We start from the raw sequence: 25,302 nt of genomic DNA, 5'->3' as shown, positions 1-25,302 counted from the left end.
GAGCCAAGGGTTACAACTAATTCTCTGATGTACAATACCAGAACTCTCACTGTTTTTGTTGTAGGAGAGAGCTGCAGATGTCATTTGCCTTGACATTACCAGGGCTTTTGATGGTATGTCTCACAATATTATTATATAAAAATTAGAGTACTACAGTCTGGATGGGCAGACAACTAGAGGGGTAAAAAAATAGGTTGGAGGATCAGGTGCAGAAGGTAGAGGTTAATGATTCCTACTCTAACTGGAGTCTTGTGGCAAGTGGAATGGCACAGGGACCTGTCCTGGGTACTTTCCTATTTAACATCTTCATTGAAGAATGAGAAGTAAGAGTGTGCACTCACATTTTCAAGGGACACCAAACTGGGAGGACCTGTCAATAACACTGGAGAATAGGGTCCCTTACAGAGGGATCTGGACAGGCTGGAGGAATGAGCCAACAGAAATCTTAGAAAATTCATTAAGGGCAGATGTGAAGCCGTGCACATAGGAAGGAAGAGTTGGTGGCAATAATGGAGCCTGGAAAACTGCACAGTTGGGAAGCAACTCTGTGGAAAAGGACCTGGGATTTTGATAGACAGCAAGCTATCAAGGACATGGTGCAGCAGTGTGCCCTGTCAAGTAAAAAACCCAAAGTATCCTGGGCTGTACTTTAATAGGATAGACAGTAAATTCATGGAAGTGATTGTGACCTTCTCCTCAGCACTTGTTAGTTGACATCTGGAAAAGGAAGCCTTGTTTTCAGGCACCTCAATACAGGGAGGATATTGATGAACTGGAATGAGTTTGGCAGAGGGTTGCCAGGAAAGTCAGGTGTTGCCTTTATAAAGGGCAACGGGGGACCTGGTTCAGGTGAGGCAGCACGGCGGTCTGGCCTCTCCAGACCGCTCGGGCTATCGATAAAGACGCTGGCACCAATTTGGTGGACGATTGAAAGCCTTTATTATCTCATCTCGTGGGTTTAAATAGTCTTGGGGGTCTTTGCTACGTCAGAGGGGGGTTGGGGGGTCTCAGGGGTTAGTCGGGAGTGGAAAGTTACCGGGGCAGGTGTGGCTACATGCTTCTGGGGTTAATAGATAACGTGGGGCAGGGAGAGGGGGAGGGGTCTATCTTTCTGTCACATCCCGTGGTCTTCTGCTTCGCCTGTCCCTATCTACCACAGTCAGGGGTCTGGATGACTTGCATTTTGGGGTGTGGCTGCTGGACCAGGCTTGTTCAGCCTGGAAGAGGGACATCTTTGGGAGAACCTAAGAAACAGCAGCCACCCAGTAGCTATGGAGAAATCATCCAGAAGACAGATCTAGGCTTTTCACAGTGCTATGTAGGGGTGTGTGAAATAAACAGAGAGATTCAGATTAGATACAAGGGAAAATTTTTTCACCCCAAAGACAAGTCAGGCAAGGCGGAGGTTGCCCAGGAAGGCTGTGCTGTTTCCGTCTTTGAAGATTTACAAGACCTAACTGGATAAAGTCCTTAGCAACCCAGTCTGACCTCCTGAGGTCCATTCCTTCTGGAATTATCCTATGATCTGTGGATCTGGGGTCTGGCTGTACTTGATTTAAGCTATTAACAACTCAGTTTTTAAATTATTGGTGGTGAATGCAGTCAAAAGAGCTTCTCAGACTCCTTTTCCCTGCTTATATTTTACTTAGTTTTGTCACTTTCAGCTAGGTGGTCAGAAAACCACAACCTTCCGATGTGGTTTGTGATCTCACCTTTCCTACTACAGTGAATGAAGCTGTTACATTATCACCCCTACACACACCCCAAACCATAGATTTGCATGTTGTGCTTCTTTAGAAACTATAGTCAAATGAGTGTTTTTTCCTGGGATAATAAGAGTGTAGTGATATGACTTGGTTTGTGCTTTGTAAGGTGTTCCCCACTGTACAAATCGCACGGTTTTTCTCACTAGCTTGAATTTCTTTCAAACATTCTGACTGTAAAGATTTTAGCACCTTAGCTTTCTTCTTACTGTGTGGTAGCAAAGTCAGCTGATCTAAAACTTGCTCTTGAGTCTTTTGTTATTGATGTTGTGTTTTTATTTTGGTTTTGTTTGGTTTTTTTGTTTTTGTTTTTTTTTTGTTTAACATTCTGGGTTGGATATTGGAATAGCTGGCTCTGCTAGTAGGTGTTATGAATGCGGGTAAATGGTTTTACATGTGGTATTTATGACCTATTGTAAAAAAATGCAAGCAAAAATGTGTTGTGAAATATATTTTAAGCAGATTTGGGTCCATCCCAGTGGAAGTGGATCAAAGCCATAAAGTCTGGATTGGATCAAAGTTTTCCCAGAGTTCAAGGGTTTCTAGATTGTGGGGGCTTGGCCATCTCTAGACATAAGTGATACAAAGTTTGTTCTAGCCACTGTTGTCAATGAAATTATGTGCCTTCATAGCAACTAAAAGCTTGTCGCTGTGTTACTGGAAGAATTTAATCTATTCTTCAGCCTTAAAAGTGCATGCTTTTTTAATGTACATTGTTTAATTATCTTACTTGGAAGGTTTTTGTAACAGAGCAATTAGTCCTTTTCCTGTTGTAGCTTCTAATCCAATGCTCAAATTATATGTATTATCTTGAGTTTAAAGAGCGCAATAATAATGAATACATGAGATCTGTCTGTACTACTAATAATTACACCAGCACTAGCAGTCTCCCTAATGTCTTCCACTAGTTTTAAAGCTTGCTACTTGACTTATTTTAGGGTTCTACTCTACCCATCTAAAGACTATGAGCAGCATGGAGGAACTGCTGCTCCAAGAGCTGCAATGAAGTTGATTTGGGGTTAAAAGTCAGTGAATGCTTGAAAAGTTTGGAAGCACCATACATCAGTTTTAGAATGGGATCAAAGCAGAGACAGACACAGACAGGCAGAAAGCAAGAGCTGAGCTGGAGCTTGCCTTAAGGGTAGCGGCTGATCTACTGGCTCCCAAAAAACTCTCCCAAAGAGACTTGTATCTATAAGGAACTATAAATTTATGTACTGTGTAGTTAAGATTTGAGTTCCATCTGTCTGATCATTAATACAACTTCCTGCAGGTGTTTGAAAATGGTAAAACTATGTACTGATCCAGCTCGGCATTGCCCATGTATGAGGGCTGTGTCAGTCACATCTTAAATCATAATAAGTGCAGAAAAGCTGCATTTAACTAGCACTGTAAAAATCTGTTTAAGACGAAGTGTCTGGCTCCCTTAAAAAAAAACAGAAATGGAAGGAAGTTAATGTGGATAAAGAATAAAGATAGAAAGTATTTGTATCTGAACTTGCAGAATGGGATCCAGTGGAAAAAAAAAAAAACCACCTCTGGTCACAACAACAGCTTTCTGTTCCCACATGAGCATTTTTCTTGGATTGAGTAGTGCCCTAGATCATCCTCCTAATCTCTCAGACTGACTGGAGTTTTCACCAGCAGTTGGAAAGGAGCAGTGTTTGAGGCCAGAATATGTTTATCTTGCAAATGAGCCAAGAAAGGAGAACGCTGTAGTCCTCAGACAGCAGCACAGGCCTCTAGGGAGGTGCAGGGAATCGGAAAATCTGTTTTCCATTTGGATGCTTTGTATCTATGTGACTGATGAGCTGGGGCTGAGATCGTTGTCACAGCTTCATTTCCAATAAATTAACCATGAGATCTGATCAGCTCTGCTTTGCACATCCAGGGACACATTCTTTGTGAAGCCCACATATTTGGCCTCCCTGCCCTCTAATTTTTCATTCACTTAAAACCTGAAGCTGGGTTATAACTTGTTGTTATAATCTTTACTTTGGCTGTGGTGACTTAATCAATGCATGAGTTTTTTTAATTCTTTCCTGTAATGATTTCTGACAGCTCTCATGTTAGGGCATTGCTTTGCACAGAGACAGATGAAGCACAGGTTTCATCGTATAAAGTCCTGTGTGATAATTATAGTGACAAATGCTCTCTGCACTTTTTCTGTGAAAGCAAATAGTGTATGTGTTAGTCATATCTGTATAAATTCCTGAGAATGCAAAAAAAAAAAAAAAAAAATCAGTGATCTGTATAAGAGAAAAGTTTTTAAGAAGTCCAAGAAATACTAAATGCTTTGTCATAGCCTTGCACAGATTTAATCCCCAGAAGAGCAAGGATTTGAAGCTGTACTGAGATTTCTTGTTTTAATTTGAAAGCTGTGCTAGTATCCTGGGTCATGTACTAGAAAGAAAAAACTGGAGATGCTCATATATACAGACATAAGCATCTGGTGAGAATGCTAATGAGCTCCAACAGTGCTGTCAGTGAGTTTGTTTTGATTAAGGTTGCCAATCTATATCTGGTGATGAAACATGTTAGGGTCTCTAAAAGTTAAGCAGCAGAAATAATTTAAATTGTTAACAGAATGGAAAAATTGAGCAAGATAGTGTTTACTTATGAATTCGTATTCCCATATTATGTTTAGTGTTTTCCTAAAAAACTTGTAGTAGGGAATTCAGCTTCTTTCCAGTAAGAACCTATTGAAGCAGCTTGTTATAAACAGGAAGAACAAACAGGAAGGTCAGTGGATTTTGAATTATCTTTTTCTTCCTCCCTCACCTGAGGAAAGGAAATTCAATAACTGAAATTAAGTTGCATTGAGGTTTACTGATCTTCCTATGCATGGGTTGGAAGGAAATATAGAATAATAGGATCAGGAGTATGTAACTATTTTCTATATAAACATCCCAGGCACTATTATGTAATCTATAATTTATCTGAACAGTGTTGGAGGCTCCCTAGTACATAAAAGCATCCTCTGACAGCTGCTTTGGTTCCTTGTTTGTTAACTTTAGATGTGTATGCCCCAGGTCATCCTGTATTTAATGCTGGCTGCCAGACATTGCGAAAGCGGCTTTGCAGGAGTGTCTGAAAGCATCTCTTATCTGTGGGTTCTGTGTACCAGCTGTACTTATACTCCAGCAGGTTTAGTCTTCCCCCCAAATGTATAATGGCTGTTCAGAATTACTCCTATAGTCTTGGATTTTATATTTTGTGTCTGTGTTTTTGCTTCTTTACTCCCCATGGTGTCTTGAAGAGAATGGATAGACTAGATCCCTCTTCATGTCAGTGCAAAAATAATTGATTTTATCCATCTTAATGGTTGGAAAAGTACTGATATTTTTATTAAAGTAGAAATTCTCTTTTTTCTGCTTCTAATAAAATGGAGAGCCACAACTGCAGGCCTTCTGGGGCTCCTAGCCTTGTTATGCTCACTGCACCTCTCTTCACATATAGCATTTCACATGAGAATTTTATCTGCTGTAATTCCAGGGGCAAACCAACCAAGAGAAATGAAATAAATTCATGCTTTTTTCCACATTGTTGCAATCTTAAAGCCTCTGCCAAAACATTTGCTTCAATTTGTATACCTCTTAATTCCTTTCTCACTGCTGCTTAGCATGCGAATGCTAGAAAATATTCTGCTGGGGGCTATTTACTTGCAGGAAATTTATAAAAGAGTCCTGCCATGGGTACCTTGTGAAGTAAATGTCTCTCCCTTGCTCTTCTCTGCCTTAATGGAACAGGATTCTGGAATTTCAAAATTAGTTTAAAATTTTTATATGAATATCATAACTAGAACAAGAATGTGTTTGGTTTTCTGGCACCTGCACATTTGGTTATATTGTAGACTGAAGTAGTGTCTTTGCGTGCTGCTGGCTCAGGAAAAAGTGGCAGTGAGATTCTTGGATGAAAATCCCTTTTCTTTCTTGGCTTGGACCTAATAAAGCTTTAGGCAAAAATGTCATAAACTCCCATTGAAGTTCCATAAACACGGTGTGTTTTCACGAAGATCCTGCACTTTGTGCAAGACTGTCTCAAGACATGTGCTCACCCAGCCTGGAAAAACTGTGCAGCTACAAGGCAAAACCCTGTGACAGAGGGAGAATTATGTCCTAGACCCATCTGGACTCTGTTGGTAGGAGCTCTTTGTGGCAACATTGTCGTTAGAAGTGCATCTCTAATCTGAAAGAGGAAGATTCTGTGACCCTCAAATTCTCAAGGATTCCAAGACGGGGTTCATAAAAGTAGAACTGAACTCGTTCCATCTACACACTTTGTGCACTGTCATGCATGTGGATGTGCACACATACATGGATAAAGACAATTAAAAGTGGTAACAATCCCTATTGCTTTCTGATTGGTCCTCACTGTATGAAATATGTACATTTATTCCTGCTACATATAGTTGATTCCTGTGAGTCACCATGAGGACTATGCAAATACCTTGGAAGAGAAAATGTGTTTCTCAGCTGAGCTTCAGGCAGAGAAGGCAATCAGTGTGAACTTCATTGCATTGTAAGGGTCTGTAAAAAAGACTAGTTACTGAAACCGTAAAAATACCAGTTTAGGGTAGTTTCCATGGAGACAGCTTCATAGTTACATTGTAGCAGCCAACACTAATTACACCATATAATTGCTGGGGATATGTTAGTCTCCATAACAACTTCATTGTGTGCTTCATGGCCACTAAGCTAAGTGACACAGGCTCCCTGGGGCACTGTTGCAATTTAAGGAAGCTGTCTTGTAAAAACAGCTGAGACTTGCTGGAGATTTTGAATTGCCAGGCAATGGAAAATGTTAATATTGTGAGGGTAGTGTAAATGACTGACAATTGTGTATCCACTGAAAAAGCCAGCTACACAGCTTTTGGGCATGACATGGTCACACAAAGTTATGTTTTTTGACTTGGGGGTGGTATCTCAGCACAATTTTCAGCTGTGCTTAATATAATAAATCCAGTCTCAGCAGACATTAACTTTGAGCCCTAAGAGATGCTCTGAAATAATTTGTTTCCTTTTATCTATTATGATACCAATTTGAAGTGTATGTTTGGTACTGGCATGTTCTTTTAAGCTAAAGGCAGAACTGTGAGCTTGGAGTATGTCTTTGGAAGATACTTTTTCATTCCTAGCCTTGACAAACCATCTCTATATGCTTGGCAGTACAAAACAACAGTTCAGAAGTAAATTTTTTCGAATCTAACAGAATTTTGAATTGCAGAGAATGCAGGTTTATTTGTTCGTCTGCATAATAGATTCCTAGTCTCCCATGTTTTTATTTTTCTCCTGGAGTTACTAGCATATGGAGAGCTGAGGCTGGGAGATGAATCATTATTGTGACAAAGAGAAGTCAAAAGAATGAAAACTGTTTTGGAAGTCATTTCCGTTGCTAATGCACTGATGTAAATGCCAAAATTACATGGGAGAACTGTGCACTCTGTACCATACTAATGTAGAAGGCTCCGAAGCTAGCTAAGGCTGGGCTTCCAAAACCAAGAAAGGTACAGCCACATTCTTCTGCTTTGCTGGTTCTCTGTTCTTTTCAAAATGTGCCCTCTTGGTTTTTAAATACCTTAATGGGTGAAATGTCTCCAGGCTGTCTCACAGATCTTGAGCCTTGACATCTATGGTAGACACTGGGTGTCACACTTCAGGTGGCTTCCTTCAGGAACTTCAGATGCTGCTCTCTGAAACAGGCCTGTGTCTTTCTCTTCCTCCCCAACTCATACCAATTCTTTGCCCAACCTCAAGTGCATTCATTTCTCAGTCCAACTCCTTTATCTTAAAGATAAGATTTTTGACTTTCAAGAAAAGTCATCAACCAGCCATAGAGCTCTAGGGAGGGCAGACTAAATGGATTATGTTCTATTCCTGAGATATGTGGTACCCAGGGAAGTCACATAGGCTTCAGACAATCTCAGGAGACGGCAGTAGGCTGTTCTTGACCTGTACACAGGTCTTACAGCACAGAGAGGCAGAGGGCAGAGTTCAGCTTTCTCTCTATGCATGTTGCCGTGCATGATTGTTCTAAGTGGCCAGAAGGGAATGGACCTGCCTTGCAGAGGCTTCCCCAACTCTTTTTGGAAACGGGAGGCCAAGAGTACAGTCAGCTATAGTCAGTTCTGTCACTGTCTTCCCGTGCATGGGACACACAGAGACTGCTGAGTGTGTAACCTTGTGACATTGCTCATAAAAGGCATTGCTCAAAATTTATCAACTGAATAAATGTTTGTAAAAAGATATTTTTTCAAGTATCATGTTTATGATGTAATATTTTGACCTTTTGTAACATTTAATGTTTAGAAAGCCCTGGAAAGGCTGTCATTTTTAAGTGGAAAAATAAAACCTTAAAGAAAATCAATTCTTCCTTGCAGTCCGTAGCATAATAACAGTAATAATAGCATGTCACTTTCTTTCCATTACATCATTACTAAAACAGCATAAACACACCAAAGAATGGCAATGCAGAGGATATGCCTCTGTTATTCTTGTTGGGTAGTATGGAAAGTGGTCAGTAGGGAGATTTAGTTATCTTCTCTGGGAATTTTTTGTTTATGAATTAGGTTTTCCCAAAGGAGCTGTGAGATGGGAAATACAATAGGAAATGGACTTTATACATGCATAGAAATACCAAAACTGTAAGTGTCATCTGGGATAGAGGCTGATGGAAACTTGCTATTTTTGCTAACAGATTTTTTTTAAAAGCCTTGATTACGCATTCCAAAGTTTCCTATGCTATTTTGATACTGCTGATATCCTCCACAGAGTTCTGAATTAGTCATGACAGAAAAATGCTTTACATCTGATAATGTTGACAAGGAACATAGGCACTTCAGGTGTGTTTATAGATTTTAACAATGGAAAATTGCATTGCATTTCTTTTCACTAAAATATTCCCCTTAAGCTGGGCATCCTCATTGGTTCTCACTGCCCCCTTGAACCTTCTCAGCAGCATTTGGGCTTTCCATACATAAGAAAAGCAGCATGCACAAGGTCTTTTCTCTTGTAGCCGTGGCACTGGGGGCAAGGAGGGGTTTGAAGATGCATTCAAGAAATGCACAGATCTTGAACTGACAACGGCCTCAGTCTGCAGTGTTCACCATGAGATCTTCAGGCAGCCTGGCATGCAAAGAGTAATCTCTGAAAATGTGTGCAGCATTGCACTCAACACACCCCTCTTCGGCAAAGGGCTCCAGATGTGGTCAGTTTTGGGCTAGTCCCCATCTGGATCTTTGGGCCAGTTATGGCAATGACTTCAGAGTGCACAGCTGGGTGGGTATTCACCCGCCTCAGGCCTATGTGGAAAAGAAAAGTTTGCTATTGGATTCCCAGGTTGCTCAGGGGGCATTTACTGCTCTCAGTTCTGGTCTGTTTTGTGAAGGTTTTATCTAGTGTACAAGCTGCCTGCTGGAACCAGCTTTTTCTTTTCTCCTGGATGCCAGCTGAGCCACCCCTGAGCTGCTGCTGTGGAGGTCATGGTTCACCTGTTTGGAAGCGCATCCTCTCCTGCAAGGCACTTATAGTAACCATTCCTGATTGATGCCCACTCACGGGCATCCAGCACTTGGGAAGAAGATAGGCATAGGCAGATGCTGGGCTCATTCCTTCCCAAGGAGCCAGCTCCTTTCTTGCCAGATATACATAGCAAACTGATAGTTTAGCTGTTAAATTCACCACTTAAGTGTGACAACGAAAATCATGGTTGTTTCATCGGAATTATCTTCATGATCTCATGAGATGAAGAATAACTTGGAATGCCAGAAGGCTAGCTCTTGCTGAGCTTAACATAAAATGAAGTGTATTTTATTGTGGCATTTTGCAGCAGCAGTACAGCTGACTGCTGCTCAAAACTGAAAATCAATATGTCTCAAAACAGATAGAAAAAGTAATTGTTTTACACAGTGTACCATATTACTGATCAGTAAAATTCAGTGTCTGAAAGAGAAGATAATACTGAGAATGAGTAAAAGTAAAGAGAGGTGTATATATTTTACAGGCTTGAATCTGCTTAAAAGGTTCCAGGGACCGAACAATTTCAGCAATAGTAGACATTATATGGAAGTTTTTCTTGGAGAGAAAGGGAAAGATTAATAACCTTCATGCCATGAGAAGTAAGTTTTGTATCAGCTAAGGTCAAGATACAAATACCTCCTTTTCTCTGATGTGCACATTGATGCCAGACTTGCTACATTACAGGAGAACCATAAATTCTCCCAAATCCTCTGCCATCATCCAATACTTGATTAAACCTTATCTTAGTCCAATGCAGTTTTTGTCTGTGGTGCTAGCAGGTAGAACTTTACCTTTACAACATGGTGTTGTTGTTGCTGTTGAAATGTTTATTCCATTGCACAAATATTTAATAATTCATAAAATATGAACAAGATGATGAATCACATTGACCTGTCAGCTTCTGAACTTAGAAGTTTCAGGGAGAAGCTAAATGTCAGGAGCCATTTAAGGCCTTTGCAGTAATAAGGCAGAATATAAGCAAAAGAGCCTCCTTGACAGGCTGAAAAGATACAGGAAAAGTACAGTTAAGCATTATAATGCATGAAGCATCTAAGGAAACAGGGAGTGTTGGGTCTTAAATTTGGTGAAATAGTAAGAATGGGGAAAATGCTTCTCAGCAAATTCAAAGAAAATCAAATTTATTTGGTATAAAGAAGCCTTCTTGTGTCCCCCATTAAGTGACTTCTATTGTTCTTACTTGACAAAGCTTCAGCTGTATGGATTGTGCCTCTTGTTTGCAGAACTGACCAGAACAGATGCTGTTAGTCTGGAGCATGTGCACACACCTGTTTGAATCATGATTGATTGTGTTTCCATATCAGCAAAGCACATTTAGGAACAGCAATTAAAAGAATTGTGCAGGGTGTTCCCTTTGTGTCTTTAGAACTGGAACTCTGAAAGTAATAACAGTATCTGGATTATAGATGGGCACATTTAAGAGAAATATTTAAAATATGAGCAGAGGTACTGTTAAAATTGGGTTCTGTACTATGGCACTTTATAGGCTGAAGACTTGTGTCACTGCTCAAGCTCTTAGTCTTAGGAGGGGAAATGGATGTTTTGGCCATTATCTCCAGTAGCAGAGGGCAAATGATTATTCTTGTGGCTTTGCCTTTCATCAGAAATTCTGATCTTTATGTCTGAGTAAAGGTTGTGTGAAGTGGCTACTTGATGTTCAGAAGCAAATCACTACAATCCCCATAATTTTCAACCCAATGTGATATTTTTCAAGAAGCAAAGAGTTTTGATTTTCTTTAAATCACTTTTTTTGAGGAAAGCAGAGTAATTTACAATGTGCTTGTAATAGTTCTGTCCTATCTCATCAGTCATGTATGTTTATGTATTTCTGTGGTGTGTATATATAGTACATATTTTTATATAAATACATATATAGATACATGTTTATACAATGATAGATGTAGGTCTTGCTGAAAAGGAAGAATCTTGTCTTGCCTTGTTCCTCATTGATCATTGTAAATGTGACCATGATATCCTGTTTCTCATAAGAGGAGAGTTTTCTTGCATAGATTCTATTAATTACACTCTGTAATCCACATATCCTTCTTTCCTTACTGTACTTTAACATTGTGAGATGTTTCTGCAACATAAAATAATAACCATATCTTTGTGGTGGCTGATGTAAAGTTTAAAAAAGAGAGTGACACTGGAGAGACAAGAAAATTAAGGCCAGGATTCAAAATGGCCATTGAGGTGAAGGCAGAGGATTCTCTAGAAGTGATCCAAAGGCAAGAAATGAAACCTTAATGGTCCATTTTCTCCTGCAGCCAAACTGCTGATGAGATGCATATGGTGGAAACACAGTAGCTTGGCCACTTTTGTCTTATACAATTAAATTTAAAAATTATTAAGTTAGACCGCAGTTCACAATTCTTTTGATATTCACATGATGCTCAGTTTAAAAACTAATTACTGTAGCATATTAATCTGAAAGGATTGTACATTGATCATGTATTAATCTGGTAAGACAGGATGCTGACTGACTTTAAGGAAGTATTAAGGATGCAACCACCTATTGGTCCCACCTTGCACTTGCAGGATCATTGTTATGGTTGTATTGGTCATCAAATCCTGGAAACAAAAATAACTTACAGAAAACAGCACTGAAAAAAATCTTCATAAATGTGATAGAAAGTAGAGGATGCATAGGTATTCTTTAAATACTCCTGCATATAGGTACCCAACCAAAGAAATGCAGAGGATTATCTTCTCTAAGCTATAAATATACTAGCTATATATATAGATAGCTATATATATACTAGGGCTAATTAAGAAATATACTTTCTCATAGCAATGAAAAAGCTAATATATAGAAATACTCATCTGCAGTACAGAGATTATTGGTTTAGGTATTTGTAATGTAAAAAAGAGAAACCACCCTAAATATATGATGATTTTTTTTTTTTAGCACACATTTGTCCTACTCTTGTGAAAATATTTTTAGGGCAAGTTGCTGATTGTGTGTCATTTGATCTAACCTCTCCCTCTGCTTTTAGTATGTTCTATATTTTAAACTTAACATGTAGGTGTTTTAAGCATTGTCAGAATCTATTGCTATGAAAAACACACTCATTTACACTAGAACTAAGTTTTATCATTATCATTAGGCATTTGACTGCTAAGGTATGTTGAAACTCTGGCTGCTTTTGAGTCACAATACATGGAATTAATTGTGTCCTTAACCCCTGGAATTTACCATCATTGCTTTTGTAATGCTAAGAAAAAAACATAAAAAGAAGAAAGATAAAATATAAAGAAAGGGCAAAGGAGAGTGACCAAAACCTCCTTTTAGAAAACAGATGCTTTAGAGAAGGAGATGAGTGCAGGCATTTGGGCAAATATGAAATAAATGTTTGCAAAGAAATTTACAGCAGCTGAAAAAACTTCTGTGTGGCTGGATCAAAGCTGTGTGTATCATGGAGGTACTGACTGTCACCGTTGCCATGGTGCCACTGTTGCCATGGTGCCAGCATCATCAGGTTATCCTTTAAGGAGCAGCTTGTATTCGGGAAGGGTTAAAGGGTTTTCTTACTTCAGAAGTGTGGAGCAGAGTCCTCCTATGAGCAATGTGCACCTAAGTGTGCTGTAATGCACGAACTCCTTGTGTTGTCTGCTGATTTTATAGGCTGACAGTCTCCAGTGAAGTGTCAGGGGATGAAATCCCTCAGGGAATGTCTATACTTGGGTCAGGCTGAGGGTAACACAGATGTGCTCGCCTTAAACTAATGGGCAGAATTGAGAGCAAAGCCTGGTTTGCTTTCCCCTGTCCTCCAATCTATTTCACTGAATTGTTTCTTTCCCTTGTTTGGGCTCCTCAGCTTTTCAGGTAGGATCATGGCATTGCTGTTTCTTTTGGGAAGAGCTATTATTTTAGTGGTTGAAAGCTAAAGCCTCATTACCTTTCCTTGGAAAATTTGTGTGGCTGATTGAATCCCTTCCTTGTCAGTGAATTTACTAGTAGTGCTCTTTCAGGGGTTGCATTATCACCTGAAGCCCTTATGTTAAGCAACAAATTTTGTCTTGCTTTTTAATTGGTAACAACAGACCCTCAGAACAAAGTTGAAAGATCTCAGACTTTGTTTCATTGTACTGATTAATACAACTAAATGAATATCTAGAGAGAGGAGACTTTAAAGGAGAGTTGGAGCAATTTTGCCTGAATTTGCTGTATCTTTTTTAACCAGAGATTGACCTTGCTATTGTAAAAATGGTTTGTGAAGAGCCATTGAGCTTCTAATGATTTCATGGAAAGCTTTGTCATTGCAATAGGCAATATAATGGAAAACTTCCAGGGATGTTTTTTTCCTGTGGTAGATCATCCCCAAAGCTGACCTAAAATAAAATAAAATAGCAAATGCTACTTTAATTTTGGTCTGTTTCTGTATGTACGATTCATTCAGGTGCTTAATTCTGCTTACAATAGAAGACATCTCTGTAGAGTATCTGCAGCTGCTAACTATTTTGTTTGATCACCATAGGAAAAAAATAGTGTTTTTTTCTACACACTTTGTATTTGTTTTTTCCCTGCCCTAATTGCCAGCAATCCAGTCAGACTTGACATTAGTTCTAGTCCCATCCTCTCTTTCTTGTGAGGGAGAGTATGTACCATGTTTGTCATATTTAGCAGGGATTTTTGCTGCCAACTCATGGCAGATTTCCAGTGACAGTACCAGGCTTGCACAATCAGTGAGCTTACAGGTGCTCATTGGTTCCTCTCCTTTAACATTGCTGACTTTCTGCAGCTTGAAACCTCACAATCAGCACCAGCTCTATAAAAATCTCTCAAGACTGGGTTATTTTAGAAAGACTTGTCAGTACATGCTGGACCACTTCAGTTGGGGTTTGGACACTGGAGATCGCAGTCCCTCAGTGTTCTTCCATGTCTTTGGCTGTCCCAGTCAATGCCTTAATCTGCTGATTCATCTGGTTCTGTAGCTGCTGGATGTCTGTGAATGAAAGTATTCTTGCTATGGTGCAGAGAATTTACCCATCTGGCAATGTTTCATTGTCTTAAATTTGTATGAAGGAAAGTAGAGGAGAGATAGATGGAAATGATTCGTAGACCACCTGAGATGGAAAATATATGTAAAAAAGAGAGAAATTGTATTAAAAGATTAGAAAATTCATGTGAATGAATGAATACAGAGGATGGCATTAAAATATTAGTTGTTCTTTTTTATTATTCTGAAGATTTTGGGTTTTTTTTTGACATATTTCCATTGCCAGCATGGAAATATTTTGTATGCTCATGTAACATAAGCTTACTCTGAAGTAAACATATACACAAAAGAGATATAACTCTGAAATCTGTGAAATTATTTCAGTGCCTGTACCTCAAGGAAAAAAAAAATTATGTGTTGTTATTGATGTTTGCCTGCTGTAATTTTTATCTTTTTGGTGATATTGGATTCTGTTTTCAGTGGCACTAACAATGATCCATTTCCCTGGCGATTTTTGATGATTATCTTAGCAGCTGGTTAAACCACGCAAGAGGGACAGAACAAATATTATGTCTATAAAAAACTTGATATTACTTTAATTCCGACAGTAGAATGAAAACAAAGGTTATGTACATTAGAATCTTTTTCCTGATGTTTTGAGAAAATGACCTGATGGTAAATAGTATGATTTATTTTGAACAGTGAGTGAACTTGATGAGCTGTTTCAAAACACTCTCTTTGGAAAAAATACGCGTCTTTTTGGCAGTTTGGGGAAGTGAAGTTACAAGGATTGGCTCTGTGTGCACAAACTTAAGAAAACTTTTGTAAAGTATTCTGTGTTCACAGTGAGAACTATGACATTTAACTTCTTTGCCGTTTAAAAGTTTCAGAGAAAACATAGTTTTATATGGAATGTACAAGTAGAGTGCTAATATTAACAAATCATGGACATGTCAGAACTAAATCCACACCATATCTTTCCATTCCAGATAGAAAGATTAAATCAGAATGTAAATTTTGAAAATGTCCTCATCTGTGTTCTTGGCTATATAAACAATATCTTCCTGAACAACTCAGAAATGCTAAGTATTCAAAACCTACAGCCAGCTTCTGCAGCCTGAAAATCTTTCTCTGTAGTGATTGTAAATTCAGGGCTGAAGGGGATCCATGATAGCTTGGTCAAGAATGATACTTTTATCTGGCCTGTGATGTCTGGTTTGAACCGATCGAATTGGACAATCCAGAGTCTGTGGTATAACCACAGCTGGTCAGTGGAGAACTCAAGGCAGCACAGAAAGCAGAGTTCCACAGTCCTCTATCTCCCAGGATCCAAATTTGTGCATTGACAAGGACCAGGAACCCTTAGGATGCCATCTCCTGTCTTCAAGCCATGTGTCAGACTTATCAGAGTTTTCTGATATTATATGTTCAAGAAAAACATCTAAGAGGGAAGCTGGCTCAATAAATATCTTACCTGTTCTTAATGTCTAGAGCAAGAAATTCTCCAGTCTTTATTTTTTATTTTGCTATCTGTAAACTAAATTAATCTCTTATTCTAAAAGAAATTCCATTTCCCCTCCTCTTTTCTTAAAACAACACTTATGAGACAAATTTTACTTTCTCTTTGGAATTTTTTTCATATCTGACCATAAAATGATAAGGAGAAAGGAGGACTCATTCTCATCATGAGTTGTGCAGTGGTCTGTCTGTCAAAGTTCCTTGGGAACCCTTTAAAGCTAGTGGCAATTGTGCCTCCCTCCACTCAGGTATCAATAAAGAAGATTTAGAAAAAGCGGACACATCAGAGCATATTTTTTCCTATGCCTACTTTTTTCCTGTGTAGAAGTGATTTTATGTGCTGAATTTATCCCTACTGTGCAACAAGTTCTTCCACACACTGGGATATTTCTGTCTTATGGATCTTAGTCTGTTACCCAGTAATTCCAACAATGCCATTATTTTTCTAGTTGCCACTAATTCAGCCTGGTAAGGGGCAAACTCTAGAGCTCTGGAAATGAATTAAGTTATTTTGATCCTAAGGGTGAGTGCTGTGTTGTCCTTGATAGGAGCTTATTAAATGTAAATGGCAATGTAAGCAATGTGTGGAATGTTTTATGGCACCCAAGCCTATCTCTGGTTCCCAGAATAATGGGGACGCCTGAAGTTTTCACCTTTTATGTGGAGACCTGAATTTGGCAATCTCCTGTAAGCAGTAAGTTTGAAACATCTAGCTGGCTGAGTTGCTCTTTTTCTCCTGGTTCCTGTTCAGCCCTTGTACAAGAGTATTTATGTGAAGAATATTGGAATATTTATGTGTTTTGTTATCTGACTATTCAGGCCCAATCTCTTGTGTGGAGGGGATCAGCCCACTCTCCTCAGACCTAATCCCAGATAAATATCCATTACAAGGATATACTTATTTCCTGCAATGCTGATACACATTGTAAAGAAGTAGAACTGGTTTTGGTTGAGGCACAAAGCACAATTTGAAATGCCAAGATTTATGTTTATTTTTAAAATTACTTTGAATAACTCAGTGATACAGAAATAGCTGGAATCAAGACAAATAGGTGCTAATAAACTGTTCCTTTCAAATGGGTCTTATTTTTGCGGTACAATGGAATGACAGAATAAACTTAAACTGATTTATTTTAAGTGACAATCTTGAGGGGAGGTTGTTTTGGTTTGTTTTGTTGTTTTTATGCAAGGAAGGGTTTGAAATTATTTCTTAGGAAAAATTTCAGCTCACATGGAAATGTTTTGTTAAGTTATGCTACGCTTGAATTTTTTTCCTAATCATCAAAAGCTGTGTCAGAATTTTGTAAGAAAATTTCCGGGTATGAATGTTTTTAAAGTAGCTTTCGTAATACTGACTGCTCACAGTTCCTTTAAAAGCAGGGAGAGTCCATGGAACGATTCCTGTTGTCAAAATAGTTTGCATTCAACCATCCAGCCTGTATAATTTGATAGAATTAGTGACTGAATGTCAAAATCTTGGGGAGCTTTGTTCCAAATAGGCACATTATAGCTAATTAAAATTTTCTTTTCCATCTCTTAGTTTCACAGATTCAGCATCAAAATATATTTGGAAATCATTAACTTTAGTTAGCCCTTTAACTTGCTTTCTTTTGTCTTGAAAGCTCATTCCTTTTACTAAAGCATCTGAATGCCTAGGAGGACAACTGTGACCTTTAAAGTGAAGAAAGAAAGATTACTGCACTTAGCTTGTTGTGAATTTATTTTGTTGTTTTTTTCCTTTTTTTTTTTTTAAGGCCATTCAGAACATCAGTGTGGGTAGGGTTTTTTTCAAACTAAACATGCACTTAAACCACTTCAGATAATACTGAAATGTACTTAAAGGAAAATTACCTTCTTTACTGTGTCTCTAGGATTTAGATTCTTCCCTTGGAACAAATTACATTGTTAGCTTCTCTGAAAGCTTGTTTTTCATTTTTAAACATGTTCTTCTTTTAGATAAATCATCAAAGGTAGACATTTTAGCAATGTCTTTTCCTTTTGGTTTGTTTGTGATTTGTTTTTTCTTTCCTTACACACACTTACTTCATGCGCTCTTCCAACCCACATTTTGTTTGTCTTTGGCACTGAAAGATTCTTACATAATTTCTCAAAAATACAACAGTGTTCAGCCATAATAGTCCAAAAGGCTACAGCCTGCATTTTTGGAGAGGTTTGGGATGATCTCAGTAGAATGGTGTATTGTTTCTGATAGGGCCTGTTTTCGGAGGTTTCTTGAATGCCTGTTTCTCTGCCCTTGGCCTCTTCTCAAGTTTCTAATAAACAGGGCTCAACAAGGGAGTGGGTGACACAACTTTAACTTGTGCCACTTCTCAAACACAGCACTTCAGCTTCTTTGAGGAGATGAGTTTAAGGAAAAGAACATTCTGTGCATACCACAGCTGCCATCCTTTGTTAGTTTCTGTTTACGTGGTTGGTAATTAGTATTGTATATTTTTATGTAATAAGTTAGTATTAACCTAAAATAAGCTCGGTACACTTAATTCCACAAGCATTCACACCAGAGTAAATGAGAAATGGTTCCTTGTAGGTCAGTGCATCTGCTGCACTCTTTGTAAGGGGAGAACCCAGCCCACTAGAACAAGATGCAAACGTATCTTAGAGCACTGGTTTTGACTAATGGCTATTCAGCCTTGCAGCTGGTTTTTAGGTAAAGTGCATGAAAGATTCAGCTCCTGAATAGTTAACTTACACTGTTCAGAGTAGGTGTCAGCTCTCTCTGGCTGCAAATAACTATGAGACAGGCCACTGAATGTGCACAGTTGCAATATGATCTTGAGTTTTGAAGTATAACTCTGTTTGTGACTTGTCTTTGTCCCCTGTCAGTCTCTTTTGGGTATACATGTTAAGTTGTATATTTGCTTACATGTATAGATACAAGGCAATAGATGTAGATACGTATCTTTCGTATCTTTGATTTTCCATAACAGTAAGAGCTCACTTTTTCTGTTGGCTTAGAGCTATACAGCATTGCTTATGCTGTACACTGCTGTGGCTGGCAGTGTGAAAACACTGAAGTCAGATGAAGTTTGTATCAGTGGTTGTATTGGTACCAGCAATTTGGTTGCTGAGCAGGGATGGAGTGGGCTTGCAGACCTGTGTTATCCTGTCTGAATCAAGTCCATCTCCTGCCTCATTCCTCTGACAGGAGCCTGGGCTACAGGCACATGGAGAACAGTCATGATGTGAGTTATGGTAATACCTAGGAAGAAAAAAGCCACCTGCATACCTGAATCTCCCTAAAGTAGAAAACATCCCCAAAGAGGCCAGTGGAGACACTCCTTGTGTTGTCCTCACTGAACACCTTTGCTCCTGTGCCATTGCATGGTCTCACTACTGCATTTAGATTGTTGTCCCCTCTCCACCTAACTCATAGAGTGGGACTTCAGAGAGGATGCACAACCTTCTCTTCTTCACCTGCCACTCCTGCATGCGATCCTGCACTGATTACACTCCAGATTCAGAGCACAGATTACACACAGATTCAGAGCCTGCCTTTTAAAATGTGGCCATAACAATTGTAGCAGGTATTAACTAACACACTGTTAGTCCAAGCTCTGGTGCACAGAATCTACTCTGAAATGGCATTTGCTTCCCTACTGCACACGTAGTAATGCTTTAACAAGTAATAGATTACAGAATGAAGTTTCTGCTGTCTCCCCTGGGAGTCAACTAGGCAAACAATGATTAGGAAATCTTAGCTGATAATTGTTTAAATGTTTTGTTTCTTAATTTAATCTTTTTCCTTGGGCAATTTTATATTAACCTAAATAGTTCCTTTCATTCCTCAGTGCTTGTGTTTCCCAAGTTTTTGTAAACCACTACCAAGCCTTCCTTTCCCACAGGCATTGCTTATCCTAACTGTTGACTGAAAATCAATCCCCCCATCTAATGACTCTGTCACTGTTCTTTGAACTCTTTCCATTTTACATTATCCATCTGGCAGCAAAACATCCAAAACTGCACGCAGGCTGCAGATGTGGTGGCTCCATAGCTGCTGAGGCAGGGATCTGTTACAAACCATTGTACGTCAGGATCTCGCTGTTTCTGGGATCAGTACGTGGAAAGCAGTCATTTGTCTCTGGTTCCTCTGCCTAGGACACCTGGGGGTAATGAGAGACTTGTAACATAAACCTACTGAAGTTGTGTTGTTTTTCTTAGCCCTGTATCCTGTTAGGGTTTTTTTTTGTTTCTATACACCTACAAACACATTTCAAGCTCTTGTTCTCCTCTAAATTGTAAGGCTTTCCAAACCTGGGATCCGACTGCTCTCCCCCGTCTGCTGTCAATAAGTAAAAGCCAGCAGGCTTCTAGGCCAGGCCTGCTGGGATATGTGAGAAGGTTCCCTGCTCTGGTTCCCTGCCCTGCCTCTACTGTCTCCTGGATTCTGAGTCAAAATCGAATTGTGATGTTTGACTATCATACTATCTTGAACTAAAAGAAGATATGACTGCACGCATGGAAATTGAATTTCAGCAAAAGTATTTTAATTTTCATTTGTGATATCACAAGTTCACAAAGTGTTTTTTCCTTCTTTTCAATTTAACAGGTTATCACTGCTAGCTTATCACCGTTCTTCTTTGTCATGACTGCCAATGTACTAACCATTTCTTGGTAAGTGCCTACATGAGCTTTTTGTTTAACAGTAAAGATGATTTTTCACACAGTGCTTCATGTGGAAATATTTCTAAGTGTCAAGTTCTATTGCTGTCAGTATTATTTTGCATGTAAGGAGAACCAGGTGTGCAATGATGGATGCAGTACAGTAATAGAAGAGTGTTTCTTCAGCCTCTGTGGGAGAGCATGGACATTTTGGACATTAAGCCTCACCACAATTCACTCAGCACATTTTGCAGTGAGGCAAATGGATCCAATAGGCAAATAAATGACCCATTCAAAGTCATGCTGCAATTTAGTGGTGGAACTGGAAGTAAAAAACAGGAGTCAAGGTTTGCTGACAGCATCTTTTTAACCAAGAGGGTGCATTCAAGTTTCCCTAACACTCTGTGCACTGTGATTGCATAAAATTAAACTGGAGAAAAGTAATGATAATAAACTTTTTCCAGAGATGTATCTGGATTTTGTAATGTGTGGCCACACAGTATAAATCACCTAATCTGAATTTTTTAGGTAGTAATATAAAGGATTGGGGTGCAAACTCCTTTGGTCAAAGGCAGTGTTTTCAATCTGTATTTGTGTAGCACACAGTGAAAGGGAACCACAGAGCATGGCTGATATTCCTAAATGCTTCTGCCATGCAAATAACTTCTCAATATGGGGTTAGGCATGTGTCTCTGAGGACAGATTTGTTAATGGAAATAAAAATCTACTTATTTTTGAAAAGCTTTAAGCTTCCTTCTTTCTACTTGATTCATGATTCATTCAGTTTGATTGCCATCCTAAAGACTCAGCTCTGCACTGAATGGAATTTGCATATCCTTTCTTCAGGTGTGATAAGAGCCTTATAGAAAGGAGAATCTCCAGTTCAGACTGGCCCCATTTACTTATGTGTTAATATGGATTCCTATCTGTATTTTAGGCACATGTAGTCTCAAATGCTGAAGTAAGTTGTGCATTTTTTTTGATTCTAGAAAATACATGCTGCCTGTGCATGTCAGAGACTTAACCAATGTCAAAGCATCTACAAAACACTCCTAGTCTGGGCCATTAACCTGCTGTCTTCACCATGTTTTGCATGTGTTTGTGCACGTCTGTCACGTGTGTGCTAGAGGCAGACTATGATTATACATCTGTATTCACTGACGTGCACTAAAAATTAATGTGTACCTTTATTACTGTGTACCTTTGTTAATGTGAGCACATGGACCCATATATTTGCACACATGCCACCTGAAACTTCTATAAATGGACTGAAACTTCTGAAACTTCATGGATTGAAACTTCTATAAATGATGAACACATCTGTATGTTTAAAAGAAAATTTGCTTTAGCCCTTTGGCCACTGTTACACTTTGATTGTCATAATTAAAAAAGAAAACAATTTTTTTAAAATTTTTATTTTGTTAGTGCTTGTGCATTGGCAATGACTTGACTTAGCAGCAAAGCTCTGGAAATAGTCTGTTGGATGATAGCAGCTGCAAAGTACTCATGAGAACATTAATCACTGAGGATTTTAGTGCTGCTCCAGTGTGGTCATGGACAATATCATATGTTCATTTTTGAATTATGTGCAAGTGCAGTTAGCTGTCACCCCACTATAAACAGAAGCTGGAAGGTTTGCCACATGGGAAAATGAAGGTAAAATCAAGGGCTGGCATTTAGCCGTGGTTTTTGCTCTGCTTCATCTTGAAGATATAACAATGGTTTCCATTTGCCTAGTAATTTGGACTGCCTGGGCATGTGGATCCCAAGATTTCAAATCCTTCAGAAAGGGATTCTTCTTCTCTGATGTAAGACATGATATTAAAGAACAGCTCTGGTACTGGCATCTTTTTACAGAACAAGGCTGGGCAGTGTATTATCTTTTGTACATAAGTGCCAGTCTAATTTTCGAAATGGTATGTCAGACAGATTTCTTTTTAAATCTCTGTTAAAAATTTAGAAAACAGCACAACTATATAAAAAAATTTCTAAGGTCTTCTATATGTAGTGTTTTGGTTTTGTTTTCCTTTAGGACAAAGTGTATATTATCCAACCATAGATTCCAAAGGAGTAGATGCATAGAGTGTGTTTATAACTGGAGCTGAAATAAGATACGGGGGTTAACCCTCTCCAGAAAAAAAAACACTCAGACATTGTTACCTTTTTGAAAAGCTTGCACCCCTTGCAGCCTTTTGCTCCTTGTTGGTAATTCCACACCAAAGCTATTCTGTCTTCCCAGCGGACATCACAGACTGTCTGTAGCACCTCCTTTCCAGGGCTTTTTCCTGTGTAATTGTAGGATGTCATGCTGTTGTTATACAATATTTTTTTCCTCTCAGGAACAAGGGCAATTATGTGGTTTTTAAAACAGCTCAGCAAAGCTAAGATTTAAGTGAATGTAATGCTATTAGACCAAAGAGCCTTCAGCTTTACATGCCTTTTTTTTTTTTTCCAAGGGAAAAAAAAAAAGTACTCTTAGAAATGAACTTAACAGAAGTTTGTTTTGTTTATAAAGTTCAGTAAGGAGCTTTTCTGTTTCATAAGCTAATTAAGCCATGGGGCTAAGATGAAAGGTCAGTACACTTAGCTTTGCACTGTTCTAAAAGGGGAGAAGAGTCGGCATCTTACCATATTCCTGTCAGCTGTGAGAGATAACAGAGGAGACTTGGGGATTATTAACTATTGCATGCATTGAGTGGGTTGATAGCATATATAAGTGAAGGTTTTTGTAAAACCATTCATCCTAGCTTGGAGCCCAGCCCCTAGGCTGACTCTTGGGGAACAGCCTTAGTGCCACGGCTGTGCTGTGAGCAGCACAGGAAAGAAGCGCTTGGGCACATGTGCCTTTTTGGCTGAGGCAAACACATTAATTTCTACTGGCCTCACTATGCCAATGGGATCACCCCAAAGTGAAAAGGTTTTCACAGATTTCACCTTGTCCACAAAACCTAGGCTTTACATCTGCTACTGATGTTGTGAAGGGAAAGTTTTCAGGACAAAACACAAACAGAAATTGCAAGAGGGAATCAATAAGCTAATAAGGTTCAAACTTTCTTGCCTTCCTTTCCTATTCTTGCAGGTGTAGGGGTGTGCAGCTATTCTTGTAACTAGGGGCAACCTTCTCCATTTAGATTCCTGTCTCTGCATTTTTACTGAATAGCACCAGCCCAAAAACACAGGAAAGGTAGTTTCTGATGAGATCATTTAAATAAGATATTTTGGGTTTCAGCGTTTTCTTAGCAAGGCAAATGAAAAAAATCACCTGGGTAACTGTATCTAGGTTGGAATATGTTTAGATAAAGTAATACCTTTTTGTAGCAAGTAGAAGGACTTGCATGATGCTAAATTTGTGATATACTTTTGTTTACAGCCTTGTGATCGGTGGAGTTGGAGAAGCATTGCTTGTTTACACTGAAAGGACAGGCACATAAAGAGGAACCAGATCTCACCAGCTGGAAAAGAGCTGACTTGCAGCCTAGAGACACTATCACGAAAAAAAAGCAGCAGCAGGAATGAAGAAGTGCAACCAAACATGAGGAAAGGGATCTATTTTTTTTTTCAATTAAAAAAAGAACGTATGCTATTACTAGTGCTGGTAAGGGAGCAGCATAGTTGGCAAAGATGGTAAGGAGCCTTTGCCTCAAAGCACAAGACCAACTATATCAGATTGATGTGGTAAATAAAAAACTGCACTGTATCATGCTGATGGCTCTGTGTGAGCACCACTCAGTAGCAGCTTCTTACACAGGGAGCTAAACTCAGGAAAAGCAGCATTCCCCACAGGATGCTCCCGGTGGTTTGGTTTTTTTTTGTTTGAAGCAGACAGCAGGTCATACCAAACAACGTATAAATTCAGGATCTGGAAGGATGGATTTTGCCTCCAGCTGTTCTGTAAGCAGCAAGCTGCCAAACACAGGTCTCTGGTCATGTTGTCTGAACTGGCACAGCGACTGAGGCCAAAGGGCTTGTGGAGATAATCCCCTTCTGGAACTGTGGCAGTTTGACAGCCTTTCAGAAAGGGAAAATCAGCAATAAATCTCAATATCTGTAGTGATTGCTCTTTGTGAATTTTTTTCTCTCCCATTTGCTGAGATTTCTCTTGAACTCTGCCAATTTTTGTCAGCTGGAGGGGGTGAGGGACACGTACTGTTCCTAGCAGTGGTTTGTCTCTTAAATTATTGCAAGAGGAAACAAAGAACATGAACCTTGAATGAATGGAAAGGAAATTAATCTCAAGGGTTCTTAAGGTAATTTCACTTCTGGTTGCTTAATGGCTGTTAGAAATTAATCTTGATATATTAGAGCCTGCAATCTATATGAAAGTAATATTAAATGATGAGTTTATATTGTGGGAAAAGTCTACATGGTAAAAGGAACTTGATAACACATCTTCAGTGAGGAAAGGGACTTGTCTCACTTGATGTTAGAAATGTAAAGTGTAGTCCCTTAATCTAAGTTGACCAAGTTTCCTTCATGGTCCATGGAAAGAGGGTTGCCCTCACAGAGACAATCCTTCTTGAATAGATTGTATTAGGAAGTGCATACTTCTCTGTAGATACAAACTGTCTAACTAGTCTAGACAAGACACATGGTTTCTACAAGGCTGCAGTTACCGGAGGCTTCAATCTAACAAATTCAACCAGATGGGCTTGAAAATATGGCTACATTTTAATTTCAAAGAAAACACCACAGGTTAATAAAGAAGGTAAATTTTACAAATGTTTGCAGTCAGTTTCTATGGCTAGAGAGTTTTAGAAAGAGATTAGTTGTTTTTCAGGAAAAAAAAAATGCTATAAAGAGAAGCTTATGAGAGAAGTACTCTGGTCAATATTGTACCTAAGCTTATGTCAGTCTATCACAAAAGGTCTCTTTGTATGGGCATGTTGTCTGTGTATGTTGGGTCCCACTCTGGCTTGAGTTTGGCGT

General features: G+C 39.0%; 1 protein-coding gene and 1 long non-coding RNA gene across 7 annotated transcripts in view; both read left to right on the top strand.

The window, feature by feature from the left end:
- TMEM241 (transmembrane protein 241) overlaps positions 1-24,426 on the top strand; it is a 55,031-nt gene extending 30,605 nt beyond the window's left edge. For 2 of the 6 annotated variants that reach the window (XM_041714716.2, XM_041714715.2), the window contains exons 14-16: positions 20,324-20,388; positions 21,223-21,337; positions 23,747-24,426. In XM_041714716.2, coding sequence (XP_041570650.1) covers positions 20,324-20,388; positions 21,223-21,289 — 132 coding nt within the window. In that variant the 3' untranslated portion in view covers positions 21,290-21,337; positions 23,747-24,426. The other 4 variants (XM_041714718.2, XM_041714717.2, XM_041714719.2 and 1 more) reach the window with 3 other exon arrangements.
- On the top strand, positions 132-3,976 carry LOC140682407 (uncharacterized). Its single transcript, XR_012054109.1, has 2 exons — positions 132-810; positions 1,164-3,976. It is a non-coding gene; the product is annotated as an uncharacterized lncRNA (long non-coding RNA).
- Positions 24,427-25,302: the final 876 nt, after the last annotated feature.

This window comes from Taeniopygia guttata, chromosome 2, assembly GCF_048771995.1.
Source record: "Taeniopygia guttata chromosome 2, bTaeGut7.mat, whole genome shotgun sequence".
NCBI classification, from domain to species: Eukaryota; Metazoa; Chordata; class Aves; order Passeriformes; family Estrildidae; genus Taeniopygia; species Taeniopygia guttata.
Note: the sequence above shows the minus strand (reverse complement) of the source record. Positions and strands in the feature narration are given on the sequence as shown.